Source organism: Oncorhynchus tshawytscha, linkage group LG34, assembly GCF_018296145.1.
Source record: "Oncorhynchus tshawytscha isolate Ot180627B linkage group LG34, Otsh_v2.0, whole genome shotgun sequence".
NCBI lineage: Eukaryota > Metazoa > Chordata > Actinopteri > Salmoniformes > Salmonidae > Oncorhynchus > Oncorhynchus tshawytscha.
In genome coordinates this window covers 4,861,128-4,882,508 of record NC_056462.1, presented here as the reverse complement: position 1 = coordinate 4,882,508, position 21,381 = coordinate 4,861,128, and the positions used below count along the sequence as shown (strand labels likewise).

The 21,381-nt window shown below is 43.8% G+C and overlaps 1 protein-coding gene across 1 annotated transcript in view; it reads right to left on the bottom strand.

The window, feature by feature from the left end:
• LOC112231735 (double C2-like domain-containing protein beta) overlaps window positions 1–21,381 on the bottom strand; it is a 49,170-nt gene that overhangs the window by 12,761 nt on the left and 15,028 nt on the right. Inside the window, 3 exon segments of the mRNA XM_042311998.1 lie at window positions 9,614–9,738; window positions 10,150–10,206; window positions 10,422–10,548. Of these exon segments, the coding sequence (XP_042167932.1) occupies window positions 9,614–9,738; window positions 10,150–10,206; window positions 10,422–10,548 (309 nt within the window).

The window sequence follows — 21,381 nt, the reverse complement described above, 5'->3', positions numbered from 1 at the left end:
CTTGCTCCACACTGAGATAGGGTGCAGGCTGTTGGCCAGCCGACCAGCTTAGTGGAGTCTGCCACTAGCACAGTCAGTGTAGTCAGCTCAGCTATCCCCATACGACCGAGTCCGTGCCTCGATCTAGGTTGGGCAAAACTAAACATGGCTGTGTTCGTCCTCTATCCCTGTCATTATTGAAAGATTGTGATCTCTAACATCTCAAAAAAGGGCTACTTAATGTTAGATCCCTCACTTTCTAGGCAGTTATAGTCAATTAAGTCATCTCTGTTCATAATCTTGATGTGATTGGCCTGACTGAAACATGGCTTAAGCCTGATTAATTGACTTTGTTAATAAATCCTCATTAAATAGTTCACTTTTTTCTTTGTATTATCTTTTACCAGATCTAATGTGTTATATTATCTTATATTCCTTTCACATTTCCACAAAATTCAAAGTGTTTCCTTTCAAATGGTAGCAAGAATATACATATCCTTGCTACAGGCAGTTAGACTGAGGTATGTCATTTTAGGCAAAAATTTAAGGGAAAAAAAGGGGGCCGAACTTGGCGCACCGATCCCTTTAGCCGGATCATTTTCGTCAACATCCGCTGAATTGCAGAGCGCCAAATTCAAATTCATTTCTCTCAAATTTTGAGAGCAGCAACTCACTGCCTTCCTGAAGACAATGTATACGTGTAGGTATGTACGGCAATGTATACAAAACGCTTCAGTCAGGATTTAGACCCCATCATAGCGCTGAGACTGCACTTGTGAAGGTGGCAAATGACCAAGGCTCTGCATCTGTCCTTTGTGCTCCTAGACCTTAGTGCTGCTTTTGACACCCTCGATCCCCACATTGTTTTGGAGAGATTGGAAACCTAAACTGGTCTAGATGGACGAGTTGTGGTCTGGTTTATATCTTATCTGTTGAAAATATATCAGATTGTCTCTGTGGATGGTTTGTCCTCTGACAAATCAACTGTGAGTTTCAGTGTTCCTCAAGGTTCCGTTTTAGGACCATTATTGTTTGCACTAAATATTTTCACTCTTGGTGATGTCATTCAGGAAACATAATGTTAACTTTCACTGCTATGCAGACGATACACAGCTGTACATTTCGATGCAACATGGTGAAGCCCCAAAATTGCCCTCCCTGAAGCCTGTTTCAGACATAAGGAAGTGGATGGCGGCAAATGTTTTGCTTTTAAACTCGGACAAAACAGAGATGCTAGTTCTAGGTCCCAAGAAACAAAGATCTTCTGTTGGATCTGACAATTTAATATTGATGGTTGTACAGTCGTCCCAAATAAAACTGTGAAGGACCTCGGCATTACTCTGGACCCTGATCTCTCTTTTGACGAACATATCAAGACTGTTTCAAGGACAGCTGTTTTCCATCGTAGAAACATTGCAAAATCAGGAACTTTCTGTCCAAAAATGGTGCAGAAAAGTTCATCCATGCTTTTGTCACTTCTAGATTAGACTACTGCAATGCTCTACATGACTGCTAAAATCTTGACTCCAAACAATTGGATCACATTAGTCCAGTGCTAGCCTCTTTACACTGGCTTCCTGTTAAAGCTAGGGCTGATTTCAAGGTTTTACTGCAAACCTACAAAGCATTATATGGGCTTGCTCCAACCGATCTCTCCGATTTGGTCCTGCCGTACATACCTACACGTACGCTACGGTCACAAGACGCAGGCCTCCTTACTCTCTCTAGAATTTCGAAGCAAACAGCTGGAGGCAGGGTTTTCTGCTATACAGCTCCATTTTTATGGAATGGTCTGCCTATCCATGTGAGAGACGCAGACTCGGTCTCAACATTTAAGTCTTCATTGAAGACTCATTTCTTTAGTAGGTCCTATGATTGAGTGTAGTCTGGCCCAGGGGTGTGAAGGTCAATGGAAAGGCAACGGAGCGACGAACTGCCTTTGCTGTCTCTGCCTGGCCAGTTCCCCTCTCTCCACTGGGATTATCTGCCTCTAACCCTATTACGGTGGCTGAGTCACTGGCTTACTGGTGCTCTTCCATGCTGTCCCCAGGAGGGGTGTGTCACTTGAGTGGGTTGAGTCACTGACGTGATCTTCCTGTACGGGTTGACGCCCCTCGGGTTTGTGTCGTGGGGGAGATCTTCGGGGGCTATACTCAGCCTTGTCTCAGGGTAGTAAGTTGGTGGTTTGAAGATATCCCTCAAGTGGTGTGGGGGCTGTGCCTTGGCAAAGTGGGTGGGGTTGTATCCTGCCTGGTTGGCCCTGTCCGGGGATATCGTCGGACGGGGCCATAGAGTCTCCCGACCCCTCCTGTCTCAGCCTCCAGTATTTATACTGCAATAGTTTGTCGGGGGACGAGGGTCAGTCTGTTATATCTGGAGTATTTCTCCTGTCTTACTCTGTGTCCTGTGTGAATTTAAGTATGCTCCCTCTAATTCTCTCTCCCTCCCCTCCCGGAGGACCTGAGCCCTGGGACCATGCCTCAAGACTACCTGGCCAGATGACTCCTTTCTGTTCCCAGTCCACCTGCTCGCGCTGCTGCTCCAGTTTCAATTGTTCTGCCTGTGGCTATGGAACACTGACCTGTTCACCGGACCTACTGTCTCGAACTTTGAATGCTCGGCTATGAAAAGCCAACTGACATTCACTCCTGAGGTGCTGACCTGTTGCGTCCTCTACAACCACTGTGATTATTATTATTTGACCATGCTGGTCTTCTATGAATGTTTGAACATCGTGGCCATGTACTGTTAAAGGGCTCCCGAGTGGTGCAGTGGTCTAAGGCACTGCATCTCAGTGCTAGAGGCATCACTGCAGGCACCCTGGTTTGAATCCAGGCTGTATCACAACCGGCCATGATTGGGAGTCCCATAGGGCATCGCGCACAATTGGCCCAGCGTCGTCCGGTTTTGGCCGGTATAGGCCTTCATTGTAAATAAGAATTTGTTCTTAACTGACTATTCTAGTTTAATTAAAATAAAGATACATTATTTTAATCTCCACCCAGCACAGCCAGAAGAGGACTGGCCACCCCTCGGAGCCTGCTTCCTCTAGGTTTCTTCCTAGGTTCCTACCTTTTCTAGGGGTTTTTCCCTAGCCACCGTGCTTCTACATCTGCATAGCTTGCTGTTTGGGTTTTAGGCTGGGTTTCTCTGTAGACCTTTCTGACATCGGCTGATGTAAAAAGGGCTTTATAAATACATTTAATTGATACACTCCAGACAACTACTGCTGTGCAGGTGTGTCATACTGACCGAAGCAATGCATTCTGGGATGTTGGGGGCATAGCGGATCTTAACTTCATAGCTTCCATAAAAGTAGGTTCAGTGACACACACACTGAGAAAGAGGCATCCACGCTCACTGCAGTTACTCTCCTACAGACAGTGAGAATACGTCTGACAGGTGAGATTCACCCAGTCCGCATCCCAAATAGCATTCTATTCCCTAAAGCACTACTTTGGTCCCGAGCCATATGGGCCCTGGTGAAAAGTAGTGCACTGTTTAGGGAATAGGGTGCCATTTGGGATGCACCTCTTGGTTGTTTCAGAGCATCAATTCTGCTCAGTTGCTGATCACTGATTCCCTGAGCAGACTGACTGATCTACAAATCACTTTTGCCTCCTAAATAACTACTGTAATTCGTAAATCAGTCATATCTAGATTGATGCTCTCAAACATAGCCAACTAGTCAGGGTCACAGTTTGCAAGTGCAGGGGCAGCACTTCTAACTAAAAGTTACACATTGCCATGAGGGGAAAATGATGATGAAATGCTTTTAACCTAAAACATATTTTCTTTACTTGAGCGAGAGCTGCGCCTTTCCCCTCCTGTGTAAACCATACATTTCAGCTGCACCTCCACTCGGTTTTGAGTCTTACCCTACATACTCAGGTTCGAGTATGCCTTTAAACCACCATCACAAACAGTACAGGCAAATAGTTACTCTCTTTGAGGAACAACAAAAGAACAGAGACGAGCGCGACGGAATTCGCCAAAATAGGATCAAACAGAACACCTCGCTCTGAGGCAATACAACGATAACAGCCGCTGTTGCAACACTCCACTGCTTCTGATTCTACCGGCCAGCTTGACTGAACACACTTCAAACACACAGGACAACTCCCCACAGTACCAGAAGAGAGACGCGTCTCGAACACAGCTCAGACATAATAGGCTACTAACTAAACAGCAGGTGTTGAATGTCAGAGGTTTGAGACTGTGAAAGAAGAGCGTCTCCAACGCAGCTCAGACGCAAGGCGTTTCAAAGACAGACATGAGAAACTAGAAGAGAAAAGAGACTTGAACGCAACGCAGACAGAATCCTACTTACTCACATGGAGTGGGTGTCGTAAACAAACAATTTGATTTGTGACTGTAAAAACAGAGAGTGCATCGAACGTAACACAGATACTAAACTGCACGTCAAAGACAGCAAAAAATATGAGAAACTCTCAAATAATAGAGTGCCTAAAATAAGATTTGTGACTGTAAAATGAGAGAGTTCTGACATAATAAACAACAGATACTGCATGTCAAAGATTTTAAATAAAAAATGTTAAAAAAAGAGATTAAAGATCAAATAAAAAAAGCGGGGAAAATGAGAGAAAAACAATCTCTTGGCTCCAGAACTCTATTGTGCCATACATCAAAATAGAGAGATAAGACACCCAGCTCCGGCTCAAAAGAGCAGGAACAAATCAATGAACTGCAAAAAGTGGAGAAAAAAACGAGGAAAGGGAGAGAAAACAAATCACGAAAAGCAGCTCGCTCTGTCTGTCACGGGTCTGCTTACAGCCTCCCTGCTCCGTTTCTTTATCTGAATCTAGCCTTGACTGGAAGAAGTTGGCTTCACAGCTCAATAATCTCAATGGGGAAGTTGGAGGAGTGGCATGAGTTTCAGGGAGTCGTGAATGAGACTATATGACCTCTTTGTCCCATTGACTAACCTCTTCTCTTCATCTTTCGGGGTTTAGATTGAGCTCCTACTTCCTACATATTTCCCTACATCTCAAAAGGGATGGGGGAGGAATGTATATGAGACGAGCCATGAATGAGAATGAGGATATGTGTCGTCATTTACAAACCTATTTTCCTCTCGACTAACACCATCTCTCCATCCTTTAGGCCCGCTGACTTCCGAGATACAGTCACAGATATTGTGTGATTCCATAAACTCAATCTCTCATATGTGGATTGGTGATGCATTCAACATATCTATATCACTCCAATGCACCTCTCTCTCTCTCAACCTCTTTCCCCCTCTCTCTCTCTCTCTCTCTCTCTCTCTCTCAACCTCTGAATGCTTGGCTATGAAAAACCAACTGATATTTACTCCTGAGGTACTGACATGTTGCACCCTCTACAACCACTGATTATTATTTGACTCTGCTGGTCATCTATGAACCTTTTGAACATCTTGAAGAACAATCTGGCCTTAATGGCCTGGTACTGGCCACCCCTCAGAGCCTGGTTCCTCTCTAGGTTTCTTCCTATGTTCCTGTCTTTCCTAGCCAACGTGCTCCTATATCTGCACTGCTTGCTGTTTGGGGTTTTAGACTGGGTTTTTGTATAATCACTTTGTGACATCTGCTGATGTAAAAAGGGCTTTATAAATACATTTGATTGCTAATACATTTCTTATTCTTCGTACTGTTGTTCCAATCTCATCTTGGATTTATACATTTGACCCCTGAACAAGGGAATTCCCAACATACTTTACATTTACAGTCCCACCCCTCCTCACCACAGTTTACCAACAAGTGCAGGGGGAACCCCAGAGCCCTATACTACGAATCAGAGGGGTATACTACGACGCAGTGATTATACAAAAAAGCTAGCCAGCTTCAGTTAGCTTCACATTCCAGCTCAGGCTTCATCCGTACTACGACGGTGGGTATTGCTCATCTGCCTTGCTGCCAGCAGGCTTGTAACTGCACGTGGGATAGTCGAACGCCAAACTCTTCATTGAGACAAGGCTGAAACATCAATCCACGGGCAAGTTTTTGCCACATTTACATTTGTGCCAAAATCTAAATGAGAGAAAAGTTATCTTGCAAATTCAGCTGGCTATGGTGTGAAATAGGCTTTTAGAAGTGCTGTCTTTATTTGATTACTTATCGTGAATGTCGTCTTCGGTGTGGTTTTGGTGGGAATCTGATTTTGTTGGTTCTCAACTCGCAGCAGGGACACATTATAAAATCCTGAGTAGATATACCACTCTGTTTCAATCAAAAGTTACAGATTATGCCCTTTAGAGCACCATCTTCTCAAAATCAACACTACAAGCAAATAGACAAAAGACAGTTTTTTTGATGAATGTAGGAGTGGAAACTGAATCTAGTGACTGTTGGGGATTTTCGTATTCAGGTGTGAAGTGTACCAATAATGATTATCTGTTTACACCGAGGATGCGTCCCAAATGACATCCCTATTCCCTAGAGTGCGCTACTTTTGACAAGGGCCCATAGGAAATATGGTGCCACTTGGGACTCCGGCTCAGCCTGAATGCTCTGTCAAGACATGATGCCGACAGTATATGTGCAGTGCAGGTTGTCATATGAATAACAACGATCCTGCTAGCTTACATAATGCCAGCACAGTGATTCCCAATGTGCTCCTAGGAAACCTTACCACGACTGCACATTTTAATCAAAGGCTTGACGAGTGGCTGATTAGTTGAATCAGGTGTGGTATTTTCCCAAACTGGAAGAGAAAATATGCAGTCCAGTGGGTATTGTAGGACCAGATTGGGAAACATTGACTAGTGACGGTTTAGACTCTAGAGAGGAATAGCAGTTGATTATTTATTTATGTTACATGTCTTTATTTATGCCAGTCTCCCTATCAATTTGTATGGAGCAAAAATAAGCTTTCAACGTGTCATGACTCATGCACTATAACAAGGTTGTGGTAGAGACTGTCAATGTGATATATGTAGTCGCTACAATAGATATAACCAGCATCAGTGTGCTAGCTTAGCATATAGCGTTGCCTCTGACTGGGTTTGAACCAGGGTCCTCTACCTCATCAACACACCTGACAACATACAAACCAGTTGAGCTATAGAAAAGGATCCAATTCAATAGCATCACTGGCGAGATTTCAAGCTAGCTCCCCCTCAGCAGGAAAGAGTGAACTCGACAATCATTTGTGCCAGGTGTGATATCCCTCCTAAATAGCTCGGGCTAATGTTCCTATCGAGGCCAGCAGGCTAGTCTTTAAAAAAAATAAAAAATGTTTTATTGGTATGTAACTGTTATGAAAGTTGTATTGTCAATTTTGTTTTGTATTTACATGACATTGCAACAAATTTTCCCCATGGGGACAATAAAGTCAGTAAGTAAGTAGGTTTACGGCCTTTCCCTTCATCTAATAATGAGCCTTTTAATTTAAAAAAAAACATTTTTTATGGGGTAGATCAGCTTTATTATTACAGATAGATTTTTAGCTTCCATCAATGTAATTGTATGCATAATTTCTAATCCCCCATATATATACAGTATTTAGTCAGCCATCAATTGTGCAAGTTCTCCCACTTAAAAATATGAGAGAGGCCTGTAATTTTCATCATAGGTACACTTCAACAATGACAGACAAAATTAGAAATAAAAATCCAGAAAATCACATTGTAGGATTTTTAATGAATTTATTTGGTGGAAAATAAGTATTTGGTCACCTACAAACAAGCAAGATTTCTGGCTCTCACAGACCTGTAACTTCGTCTTTAAGAGGCTCCTCTGTCCTCCACTCGTTACCTGTATTAATGGCACCTGTTTGAACTTGTTATCAGTATAAAAGACACATGTCCACAACCTCAAACAGTCACACTCCAAACTCCACTATGGCCAAGACCAAAGAGCTGTCAAAGACACCAGAAACAAAATTGTAGACCTGCACCAGGCTCGGAAGACTGAATCTGCAATAGGTAAGCAGCTTGGTTTGAAGAAATCAACTGTGGGAGCAATTATTAGGAAATGGAAGACATACAAGACCACTGATAATCTCCCTCGATCTGGGGCTCCACGCAAGATCTCACCCCGTGGGGTCAAAATGATCACAAGGACGGTGAGCAAAAATCCCAGAACCACACGGGGGGACCTAGTGAATGACCTGCAGAGAGCTGGGACCAAAGTAACAAAGCCTACCATCAGTAACACATTACGCCGCCAGGGACTCAAATCCTGCAGTGCCAGACGTGTCCCCCTGCTAAAGCCATTACATGTCCAGCCCCGTCTGAAGTTTGCTAGAGAGCATTTGGATGATCCAGAAGAAGATTGGGAGAATGTCATATGGTCAGATGAAACCAAAATATAACTTTTTGGTAAAAACTCAACTCGTCGTGTTTGGAGGACAAAGAATGCCGAGTTGCATCCAAAGAACACCATACTTACTTTGAAGCACGGGGGTGGAAACATCATGCTTTGGGGCTGTTTTTCTGCAAAGGGACCAGGACGACTGATCCGTGTAAAGGAAAGAATGAATGAGGCCATGTATTGTGAGATTTTGAGTGAAAACCTCCTTCCATCAGCAAGGGAATTGAAGATGTAACGTGGCTGGGTCTTTCAGCATGACAATGATCCCAAACACACCACCCGGGCAACGAAGGAGTGGCTTCGTAAGAAGCATTTCAAGGTCCTGGAGTGGCCTAGCCAGTCTCCAGATCTCAACCCCATAGAAAATCTTTGGAGGGAGTTGAAAGTCTGTATTGCCCAGCAACAGCCCCAAAACATCACTGCTCTAGAGGAGATCTGCATAGAGGAATGGGCCAAAATACCAGCAACAGTGTGTAAAAACCTTGTGAAAACTTACAGAAAATGTTTGACCTCTGTCATTGCCAACAAAGGGTATATAACAAAGTATTGAGATAAACTTTTGTTATTGACCAAATACTTATATCCCACCATAATTTGCACCAAATAAATTCATAAAAAATCCTACAATGTGATTCTCTGGAGAAAAAAAAAATTCATTTTGTCTGTCATAGTTGAAGTGTACCTATGATGAAAATTACAGGCCTCTCTCATCTTTTTAAGTGGGAGAACTTGCACAATTGGTGGCTGACTAAATACTTTTTTTTGCCCCACTGTATATACTATATATAACATTCTATTGGAATTTTATTTAATAATTTAAATTGAAATACTAAAAGTTTTGAATCTGCCATCGTTTTATGGAAACTATTTTTGCAATCTATATGGCAAGGCTGTACATTTTTGGTCCTTAAATGAAACTGGTATACTTTTTTTAGTTATTACAATTTTCTTTAACCAATTTTGGTCTTTAATGTAGGGCCGACATAACAAGTTCCTTGCTTTCTCCCTCTTCCACTTCCTTTTTTGCAGCAACGCTAGAGAGCCTTTGTTGCTGCCCTATATGTGCCAGCCGGCACAACAGGGAGGACTGCTGACTGGCATCTAGCAACAGAACACCACAGGACCTACTAATGTATAACAACAAGTAATGTGAAATGACAAGGGACAACCACAACAACCTCTCCTCCATTCGTTCCTCCATTCGTTCCTCCATTCGTTCCATCCATCAACCCATCTTCATTCCGTGCTTTGTGTGTGTGTGTGTGTGTGTGTGTGTGTGTGTGTGTGTGTGTGCGTGTGTGTGTGTGCAGGTCAAGACTTACATCTTGACGAAGGGGTCAGAGTACCCATTGGAGTCCATAGCAGCGAGGTGGGCACAGCGTACGATGCCAACCAGTAGACAGCTCTTTTCTGGACTGTAGCACAGCGACACCAGGATACGACCACGCTGGGGGAGGGGGACACACAGTTAGCCATGACACCACTACAAATTTGAACTAACTACTGTTAACTAACTACTGTATTGATAGTTCCCTTAATGTATGTCAATGGACTGACTCTTCATGAATTAAGACCAACACATGTAAAACAGGCAGTAAAAACATACCACAAATTGGGTAACTTAAAATTCATGGAACAAAAAAGTTACAAAATGAATGAAAATAATAAGATGAATTGCATGTTGGGAAATCAGTGACAGGACTGTCACTAACAGTGGGATTAGTACTACTACTATCATAGTGGCACCATTACTACTGTAATAGTAGTAGCACAACTAATGTTACTACTCCTGCTACGGCCAATACTATATCTATATGACAATCTCTACTATTTATGACAATGATGGTAATCTTCTTACCTCTTCCTCAGCCACAGGTGTTCCTTGCTCCACGGTTTCTTTGTTGATGTCTTTGTTCTGAGTGGGAGAAGGGAGATTGAATTCAATACACAGTTTATAAATCATTAGAGTCCATTGGCAAACTGACGCATACGCATGCACATGTGCACACACACACACACTCACTCACTCACTCACTCACTCACTCACTCACTGACACACACACAAAAACACACATGCATACGAACACACTCTCTCTTTCTCTCTCTCGCATGCACACACACACTACATACCTGTGTGATTCTCTCCAGACCCATTTTGAATCTTTTGCTCTCGCCCTTGCTCAGTTTCTTCAAGGCGACACGGACCTCTCCGATAAACTCGTTACGACCGAGCCTGTCCATGTCGCACACACACAGCCTACACACAGACAGGAATCAGACAGACAGACAGACAGACAGACAGACAGACAGACAGACAGACAGACAGACAGACAGACAGACAGACAGACAGACAGACAGACAGACAGACAGACAGACAGACAGACAGACAGACAGACAGACAGACAGACAGACAGACAGACAGACAGACAGACAGACAGACAGACAGACAGACAGACAGACAGACAGACAGACAGACAGACAGACAGACAGACAGACAGACAGACAGACAGACAGACAGACAGACAGACAGACAGACAGACAGACAGACAGACAGACAGACAGACAGACAGACAGACAGACAGACAGACAGACAGACAGACAGACAGACAGACAGACAGACAGACAGACAGACAGACAGACAGACAGACAGACAGACAGACAGACAGACAGACAGACAGACAGACAGACAGACAGACAGACAGACAGACAGACAGACAGACAGACAGACAGACAGACAGACAGACAGACAGACAGACAGACAGACAGACAGACAGACAGACAGACAGACAGACAGACAGACAGACAGACAGACAGACAGACAGACAGACAGACAGACAGACAGACAGACAGACAGACAGACAGACAGACAGACAGACAGACAGACAGACAGACAGACAGACAGACAGACAGACAGACAGACAGACAGACAGACAGACAGACAGACAGACAGTGAGCAATATAAACATATCCTCTCAAGAGCTAGCAGTGGGGACTCTAAGCTGCAGATAGAAACCCCACTGATCTACAAGTAACTGCCAAAATAATGGAAATACCTGAGTAAATGAGGGATGCAAAGGATATTAAAATCAGGTGCTTCTCTAACAAGAGAGTTCTCATCTATATTATTCATAGCTGTCTACTTACCACTACAGACCAATGCTGGCACCAAGACCGCACTCAACCAACTCTATAAGGCCATAAGCAAACAACAAAACGCTCATCCAGAAGCGGCGCTCCTAGTGACCACCTTTACTCCACACACAGAGATGCATACAAAGCTCTCCCCCACCCTCCATTTGGCAAATCCGATCATAATTCTATCCTCCTGATTGCTGCTTACATGCAAAAACTAAAGAAGGAAGTACCAGTGACTCGCTCAATACGGAAGTGGTCAGATGACGCGGATGCGACGCTACAGGACTGTTTTGCTAGCATAGACTGGAATATGTTCCGGGATACAACAAATGGCATTGAGGAGTATACCACCTCAGTCATCGGCTTCATCAATAAGTGCATCGACGACATCGTCCCCACAGTGACCTTACGTTCAAATCCCAACCAGAAGCCATTGATTACAGGCAACATCCGAATCGAGCTAAAGGCTAAAGCTGTCGGTTTCAAGGAGCGGAACACTAATATGGACGCTTATAAGAAATCCTGACATGCCCTCAGACGAACCATCAAACAAACAAAGCGTCAATACAGGATTAAGATTGAATCCTACTACACCGGCTCTGATGCTCATCGGATGTGGCAAGGCTTGAAAACTATTATGGACTACAAAGGGAAACCCAGATGCAAGCTGCACAGTGCACCGAGCCTACCAGACGAGCTAAATACCTCCTATGCTCGCTTTGAGGCAAGCAACACTGAAGCATGCACGAGAGCACCAGCTGTTCTGGATGACTGTGATAACGCTCTCGGTAGCCGATGTGAGCAAGACATTTAACAGGTCAACATTCACAAAGCCGTGGGGCCAGATGGATTACCAGGACATGTACTCAAAGCATGCGCAGACCAACTGGCAAGTGTATTCACTGACATTTTCAACCGAGTATTACCTACATGTTTCAAGCAGACCACCATAACAGTCCCTGTGCCCAAGGAAGCGAAGGTAACCTGCATAAATGATTTACCGTCCCGTAGCACTCACATCAGTAGCCACGAAGTGCTTTGAAAGGCTGGTCATGGCTCGCATCCTCCCAGACGCCCTAGACCCACTCCAATTCGAATACTGCCCCAACAGATCCACAGATGATGCAATTTCTGTCGCACTTCACACTGCCTTTTCCCACCTGGACAAAAGGAACACCTATTTGAGAATGCTGTTCATTAACTACAGCTCAGCGTTCAACACCGCAGTGCCCACTAAGCTCATCACTAAGCTAAGGACGCTGGGACTAAACACCTCCCTCTGCAACTGGATCCTGGACTTCCTGACGGGCCGCCCCCAGGTGGTTGCTGTTGCTCGCTGTTTATCTATGTGCCCCCGCACATTGACTGGGTACTGGTACCCCCTGCATATAGCATCATTATTGTTATTTTATTGTGTTACTTTTTAGAAATGTTTTGTTTATTTGGTAAATATATTCTTAACCAACAATGACGTTAAAGAAGAGTTAAGGGCTTGTATGTAAGTAAGCAATTCATGGTAAGGTGTACACTTGTTGTATACGGCGCAAATGACAAATAAAGTTTGATTTTAAGTAATTAAGAAATTAACATCCCGTCATGTTTAGGCTCATGTATAAAAATGGTGGGCAGGACATTATTTTGGCTACCATGGCTATGCTCCCATAGGATGACAATTCCCCATCCACAGGGCAGGAGTGGCCATTGAATGGTTTGATTAGCATGAAAATGATATAAACCATATACCATTGTCATGTGACCAGATTGCAACCCAAATGATTACATTTATTGTGGAAGAATGGTGTTGCATTCCTCCAGTAGAGTTCCAGACACTTTTAGAATCTTTGGCAAGGTGTATTGAAGCTGTTCTGGCTCGTGGTGGCCCTATTAAGACAAATTATGTTGGTGTATCAGTAATTTTGGCAGTTACCTGTAGCTATACTCTATGCTGTACATGTCTGTCTGTCTGTCTGTCTGTGCATGCTGTGCTGTACATGTTGGTCTGTCTGCCTCTGTACATCTGTCTGTCTGCTTTATCTGTCTGTCTGCCTGTCTGTCCTCAATGACAGCAGACCAGTGGAGGCTCCTCAGAGGAGGAAGGGGAGGACCATCCTCTTCAGTGAATTCAATACAAATAACAATTGTAAAACATTGAAAAGTTATCCTTTATAGATAAAACTATACTAAATATATTTACGTCAACAAATAATTTATTAGACACACTGTTTTGCAATGACATCTCTACAGTAGCCTCAACAGCACTCTGTAGGGTAACACCATGGTGTAGCCGGAGGACAGCTAACTTCCTTCCTCCTCTTGGTATATTGACTTCATTACAAAACCTGGGAGGCTCTTGGTTCTCACCCTCTTTCATAGACTTACACAGCAATTATGACAACTTCCAGAGGACATGCGTCAACCTGTCAGAGCTCTTGGAGCATTAATTGACATGTTGTCCACCCAATCAAAGCATCAGTGAATGAATCTAGTGCTGAAAGCATAAGCTACAGCTAGCTAGCACTGCAGTCCATAAAATGTGGTGAGTGAACAAAGCAATTTCTTCAAAAATGAAGGAGAAGCAGGAGAAAGAGAGAGATTTCAAATGTGTTTTTTTTTCAGTTTCACTTAGCTAGCGAATGCAGCTAGCTAGTTTGGTCTACTCAAAACACCCAGCTCAAACACAGGGATGCCATGTTAGATAGCTGGCTCTGACTATCCAACACAACATTGGAACTCTTCCATATCAAGGTAAAAGCTTTTGGTTTTACTAATTTATTTCCATTTGTAGGGGGTTTACTAACGCAGTTCTATTAGCTATGTTGACTAGGATGTTACTTTAATTCATATGGTGACAATGATGTGGGGTTTGGATATGGTTTGGCTTGGCTTGTTTTTTTTTTGCCTGGTCACATACTGTTGATGTGTTGTGCATTGAAGTCCACAAACGAAGTGAAAAGGTGAGAGGAGGAGAGCGCATAGATGAGACAAGGAATACAACGTGGCTGCTATGAAAGTGAACTGTGTTTACACGTGATCAGGGGTGTATTGAATGTGTTGCTGTCTGTCCATGTGTCACTGTCTGTCACCTCAACATTTTCTCTCGACCTGTGTGCATCTACGTTGTAAACGTTCATTCATAGGCTAGGTTGTAACAACCCCATGATGGGTATAGGAAAAATTTGAGTATCACGTAGCAGTCTAAACCTATTGCTGTTACATTGAACTGGGTGAATGGAATATGAATGACAGCCATCCAAAATGCTGTAATAGAAATAAGGCCATGCTAATGAAAAAACAATTGTCCTCCCTCATCATAAACGGCACTGACCGCCACTGCAGCAGACATACAGATAGACATGTCTCTGTGTGTTGCGGAACAGCTCTGATCGGAACCTTAGTTTTGAAGTGAGGAGTAGAATAAGCCGGCATTAAGCAAATCTTGTGTTGAAGAAATATGGTCTGCAAAAAAACTACATTTGAGAGTACATTTGTGCCTCTATAGTGCACTTGAGATGTTTTATTAAGAACTGAGAATGGCCTTGAGTTTTTTCTCATGTAACTATGACAACTGCGGCATGCTAGTCATTTCACAAGGCTGGTTGTGTTTACTCTTTCAACTACTACTACTCTACTGCTCTCAGATGTTCTCTCACCTTCCTGCATATCCCTCTGGGCTGTCGCCTGGGTAATTGCGCTCTCTCTCTCTCTCCCTCTCTCTCTTTTTATCCCCCCTGTGACAGTGGTTCCTGTTGGTTCCAGCGTGTTAGTCATACCTGCCGTGCGTGTGTGTGCGCGTGTGCGAGTCAGGACCAGAAGGCTCTTCATGATACTCCCACAATTTCACCCCAACCGTGTTCTCTACATCCTAATCAGTGTGAGGCATGCACTGCATCCCAAATGGCACCCTACAACTTATATAATGCATAGGGCTCTGGTCAAAAGTGGTGCACCATATAGGGAATAGGGTGCCATATGGGATGCAGATATACAGCAGGGTCACATTAACATGCATTTGACCACGGATCAGTAACCATTGTATGTGTCATTCTACATGACATGATGGTGGTATGTCTGCATTGCACCTCAGCAGTCGTGAAGAGGCAGCGGAGAGAGACAGGTAGAGATACACTAAGTATACCAAACATTAGGAACACCTTCCTAATATTGAGTTGGACCCCCTCCTTCCCTTACCCTCAGAACAACCTCAATTCGTCGGGGCATGGACTCTACAAAGTGTCGAAAATGGCCCATGTTGACTCTCACACTTCCCACAATTGTGTCAAGTTGGCTGGATGTCCTTTGGGTGGTGGGCCATTCTTGAGCGTGAAAACCCCAGCAGCGCTGCAGTTTTTGACACAAACCCGTGCGCCCGGCACCTGCTACCAAACCCCGTTCAACAGAACTTAAATACTTTCTCTTGCCCATTCATCCTGGCACAATACATGTCTCAATTGTCTTAAGGCTTAAACATCCTTCTTTAACCTGTATCTTCCCCTTCATCTACACTGATTTGAAGTGGATTTAACACGTAACATCAATATGGGATCATAGCTGTCACCTGGATTCACCTGGTAAGTCAATGTCATGGAAAGAGCAATGTTTTGCCGTCCTCAGTGTAGAGAGATACAGTAGGCCCTCCGTGATACGAACATGTTCGATGGAGGTCTGAACTGAAATGTCTGTAACTTTGAAATTCACGGTGCATCAAAGCGTTATAGAAAATATTTATTGAGTAGTTACATGTGTTTTCGAATCATTTAGCCAGACACCATAAAGTTCATTTTTATTCTTCATTTAATATGTGTACTGGACTGGTTTGATTTAGCCTGTTCAGTTGACTGGTCGGTCCGTAACTCTGAGGCCGAGAGATAGAGAGGTGGAAAAGTTCTGCCATCAGACTGGCACTCTGTCGGTCTTGTCTGGGCTATGGCAAGGTGTTGACGGTAGCCGTGATTTTGTCACACAGAGCCGACATACTTTCCCTACACCGCCATGGAGCTCTCCATGGACTGACAGCAGGATGCTCCGGGGTCAAGTTTACCCTGGGTACAGATCTAGGATAAACTTCCCCTCGCCCAAACCTAACCATAACCATTAGTTATCAGAATGCTAAACTTTTTATCGTTACTATCTCACCTTTGTCATACATTTATTGATTGCAGCCAAGAAATATGATATAAGAGGAGGACATTTGGTATTATTGTACCTCAGTGGGAGTTACAATTGCCAAGAACCACCCCTGCAGTCTACTAACAAGTATAGGGGCAGCATTTTGGAAGAAATTAAGTTACAGCTAATGCCTTGCGCCTGAAGTTGTAAAACACAATAAAAGTCCTTGCTGGAAGGTAAATGCACATTAGCATTATCAGTCCCTATGCTCCACTACAATTCCCTATTCACATCCACTGCCTGTGCTACGCTACAATTCCCTATTCACATCCACTGCCTGTGCTACGCTACAATTCCCTATTCACATCCACTGCCTGTGCTACGCTACACTTCCCTATTCACATCCATTCTATACTACACTAAAATTCCCTATTCACATCCACTGCCTATGCTACACTACAATTTCCTATTCACATCCATTGCCTATGCTGCCCTAATTCCCATTTCCCAGTCATTGTGCCCAAGTGTAAAGCCTGCTGTTCAGCTATTATCCAGTTCTACAGCTCTGGTTCCCCAGGCTGCCCCCATGGGGAGAGGCTGAGCTTGGCAGTGCACCGTGTTGGGGGAAGAGTTTTGAGTAGCCCCCCCTCCTGATCTACCCTGCTGGGACTGATGATGCAGGTCTCACAGAGGGGCCAAGCCAGGGGGCAGGCAGCACAGTCAGGGTACACACAGACTGGGACTCACGCCCTCTCCTGTCTTCCTCGGTCTGCCCTCCCGCTTTCTTTCTCTCTCACTCACTCACTCCATGCCTTGTCTTTCTCTCCATAGGCTCTCTCCCTTTTCCTCTGCCCCTTTCTCTTTCCATCTCTCTCTCTCTCTCTGCCTTCAACTTTGTTCTCCCTTTCTTGGTTTGCCCTGCATCCCACTCTCTCTTTCCACCCCACTCCCTCTCCTTCTCATCTGAAAATGTTCCCCCTCTCCTAATCACTGAGCCTCTTTCTCTCCTCCTGTTCCCTCACTTTCTCCACCTCCATCCCCTCTTTCTTGGAACCCCAATCCTCTCTTCTATCCTCACCTCCCTTTCCTTTCCTGTCTGTCCTCATCTACAGCCCTGTTTCTTGGCATCCCCCTCTTTGCCCTGGCTTTCTCCCCTCCTCTATCCTCCCTTTTCCTGGCATGGCTCTACCGTCTTCAGTCCCCTCTGTCTTGGAACCCCTCCCTCTCTATCTTCCGTTTTGTCCTCCCTTTCCTGGCTCTGCCTAGCTTCTGTGCTGGCCTGTGTCTGGGGGCTGTCTCCTTGGCTGGAGGTCAGGTGGGTTCCCTGGGCATTCAGGGTCTTTCCTGAAACCTTATCTACAAAGAGATGGAGTGTGTGTGTGTGTGTGTGTGTGTGTGTGTGTGTGTGTGTGTGTGTGTGTGTGTGTCTCTGGGGGAGTGGGGGGCTACATGGCTTCTCTGCCCAGTGTCTGTCCTTGACTGCATGCCAGAGGGTATCTGTCCAGTGCACACACCAGACCGGATGCATTAGAGAGGGGGTGAGTGTGTGTACAGTCCCTTCAGAAAGTATTCACGCCCCTTGACTTTTTCTACATTTTGTTGTGTTAAAATGGATTGACACAACAAAATGGACTAAATAGAGAGTGTGTGTCCCTGGCCTATACACAATATCCCATAATGTCAAAGTGGTGTTATGTTATTGGAAATCTTTACAAATTATTTAAAAATTAAGATCCGAAATGTCTTGAGTCAATAAGTATTCAACCACTTTGTTATGGCCTAAATAAGTTCAGGAGTATACATTTTCTTAACAAGTCACATAATAAGTTGCATGGACTCACTCTGTGTGCAATAATAGTGTTTAGAATTCATTTTGAATGACCACCTCATCTCTGTTCTCCACACATAGAGTCATCCATAAGGTCCCTCAGTCGAACAGTTTCATTTCAAACAGTTTCAACCACATCGACCAGGGAAGTTTTCCAATGACTCACAAAGGGGCGGCAGCGGAGCCTAGTGGCTAGAGCATTGGACTAGTAACCGAAAGGTTGCAAGTTCGTAATCCCCGAGCTGACAAGGTACAAATCTGTCATTCTGCCCCTGAACAAGGCAGTTTACCCACTGTTCCTAGGTCGTCATTCAAAATAAAAATTTGTTCTTAACTGACTTGCCTAGTTAAATAAAGGTTTAAAGAAAAAGAAGGGCACCTATTGGTAGAACACTGGTAAACATTTCAAAAGCAGATGCTGAATATTCCTTTGAGCATGGTGAATTAATTAATTACACTATGGATGGTGTATCAATGCACCCAGTCACTACAAAGATACAGGCGTCCTTCCTAACTCAGTTGCCAGAGAGGATGGAGACGGCTCAGGGATTTTACCATGAGATCAATGGTGACTTTAAAACAGTTGCAGAGTTTAATGGCTGTGATAGGAGAAAACTGAGGATGGATCAACAACATTGCAGTTACTCCACAATACTAACCTAAATGACATTAAGGGGAAAGGGGGATACCTCGTCAGTTGTCCAACTGAATGTATTCAAGTGAATTGTGTCTTCCATAGTGAAAAGAGGAAAGAAAATATTCCAATACACACTTCCTGTTTGCAATAAGTCACTGAAGGAAAACTGCAAAAAATGTGGCAAAGAAATGAACTGTATGTCCTGAATTCAAAGAGCTTTGTTTGGGGCAAATCCAACAACACATCACTAAGTGCCACTCTTCATATTTTCAAGCATGGTGGTGGCTACATCATGTTATGGGTATGCTTGTCATTGGCAAGGAATAGGGAGTATTTTAGGATAAAAATAAACGGAATAGAGCTAAGCACAGGCAAAATCCTAGAGGAAAACCTGGGTCTGCTTTCCACCAGACACTGGGAGACAAATATACCTTTCAGCAGGACAATAACCTAAAACACAAGGCCAAATTTACACTGGAGTTGCTGACCAAGATGACATGGAAAGTTCCTGAGTTGCCAAGTTACAGTTTTGACTTAAATCGACTTGAAAAACTATTGCAGGATTTGAAAATGGCTGTTTGGCAATGATCAAAAACCATCTTGACAGAAGCTTGAAATTTATTTTCAAAGAATAATGTGAAAATATTGTATAATCTATGTGTGCAAAGCTCTTAGAGGCTTACCCAGAAAGAGTCACAGCTGTAATTGCTGTCAATACTTAGGTAATAAGACACACTAGTATTTTTATTATTCTAATAATTTTTGGGACGAGAGTTAAAAATGGTCTTCCGCTTTGACATTACAGAGTATTTTGTATAGATCGTTGACAAAAAAATGACAATCAATTTTAATCCCACTTTGTAACACAATAAAATGTGGGGGAAATGTCAAGGGATGTGAATACTTTCTGAAGGCACTCTGTGTGTGCGTATGAGTGCCTATGTCTGCGTGTATATCCCTGAGGCATGGGTTTTACATTGCTGCATTTATCATGACGCTGCCAAACACACAAACACAACCACGTGCATAAAGTTGCCATGCTCGACCTCAATCACTTCAGCGCTTTGTATCAAGAGCACTCGATGAATGATGGGGCTGAGACTCGAGAGAATGAACGAGAGCCAACACCTGAGTGGGTTACCGCGGCGACAGCTAATGGAACAGTTGGCCGGTGTGCATGGCAGTTTTTTTGGTTCGTCCGCGGGACAATTAATTGGCCAGGTGGCCCTCTGGGACCTGTAGGCAAGTTGTTTTATAATATACAGTGGGGCAAAAAAGTATTTAGTCAGCCAGCAATTGTGCAAGTTCTCCCACTTAAAAAAATGAGAGAGGCCTGTAATTTTCATCATAGGTACACTTCAACTATGACAGACAAAATGATAAAAAAAATAGCAGAAAATCACATTGTAGGATTGTTAATGAATTTATTTGCAAATTATGGTGGAAAATAAGTATTTGGTCACCTACAAACAAGCAAGATTTCTGGCTCTCACAGACATGTAACTTCTTCTTTAAGAGGCTCCTCTGTCCTCCACTCGTTACCTGTATTAATGGCACCTGTTTGAACTTGTTATCAGTATAAAACACACCTGTCCACAACCTCAAACAGTCACACTCCAAACTCCACTATGGCCAAGACCAAAGAGCTGTCGAAGGACACCAGAAACAAAATTGTAGACCTGCACCAGGCTGGGAAGACTGAATCTGCAATAGGTAAGCAGCTTCGTTTGAAGAAATCAACTGTGGGAGCAATTATTAGGAAATGGAAGACATACAAGACCACTGATAATATCCCTCGATCTGGGGCTCCACGCACGATCTCACCCCGTGGGGTCAAAATGATCACAAGAACGGTGAGCAAAAATCCCAGAACCACACGGGGGGACCTAGTGAATGACCTGCAGAGAGCTGGGACCAAAGTAACAAAGCCTACTATCAGTAACACACTACGCTGCCAGGGACTCAAATCCTGCAGTGCCAGACATGTCCCCCTGCTTAAGCCAGTACATGTCCAGGCCCGTCTGAAGTTTGCTAGAGAGCATTTGGATGATCCAGAAGAAGATTGGGAGAATGTCATATCGTCAGATGAAACCAAAATATAACTTTTTGGTAAAAACTCAACTCGTCGTGTTTGGAGGACAAAGAATTCTGAGTTGCATCCAAAGAATACCATACCTACTGTGAAGCATTGGGGTAGAAACATCATGCTTTGGGGCTGTTTTTCTGCAAAGGGACCAGGACGACTGATCTGTGTAAAGGAAAGAATGAATGGCGCCATGTATCGTGAGATTTTGAGTGAAAACCTCCTTCCATCAGCAAGGGCATTGAAGATGAAACATGGCTGGGTCTTTCAGCATGACAATGATTCCAAACACACCGCCCGG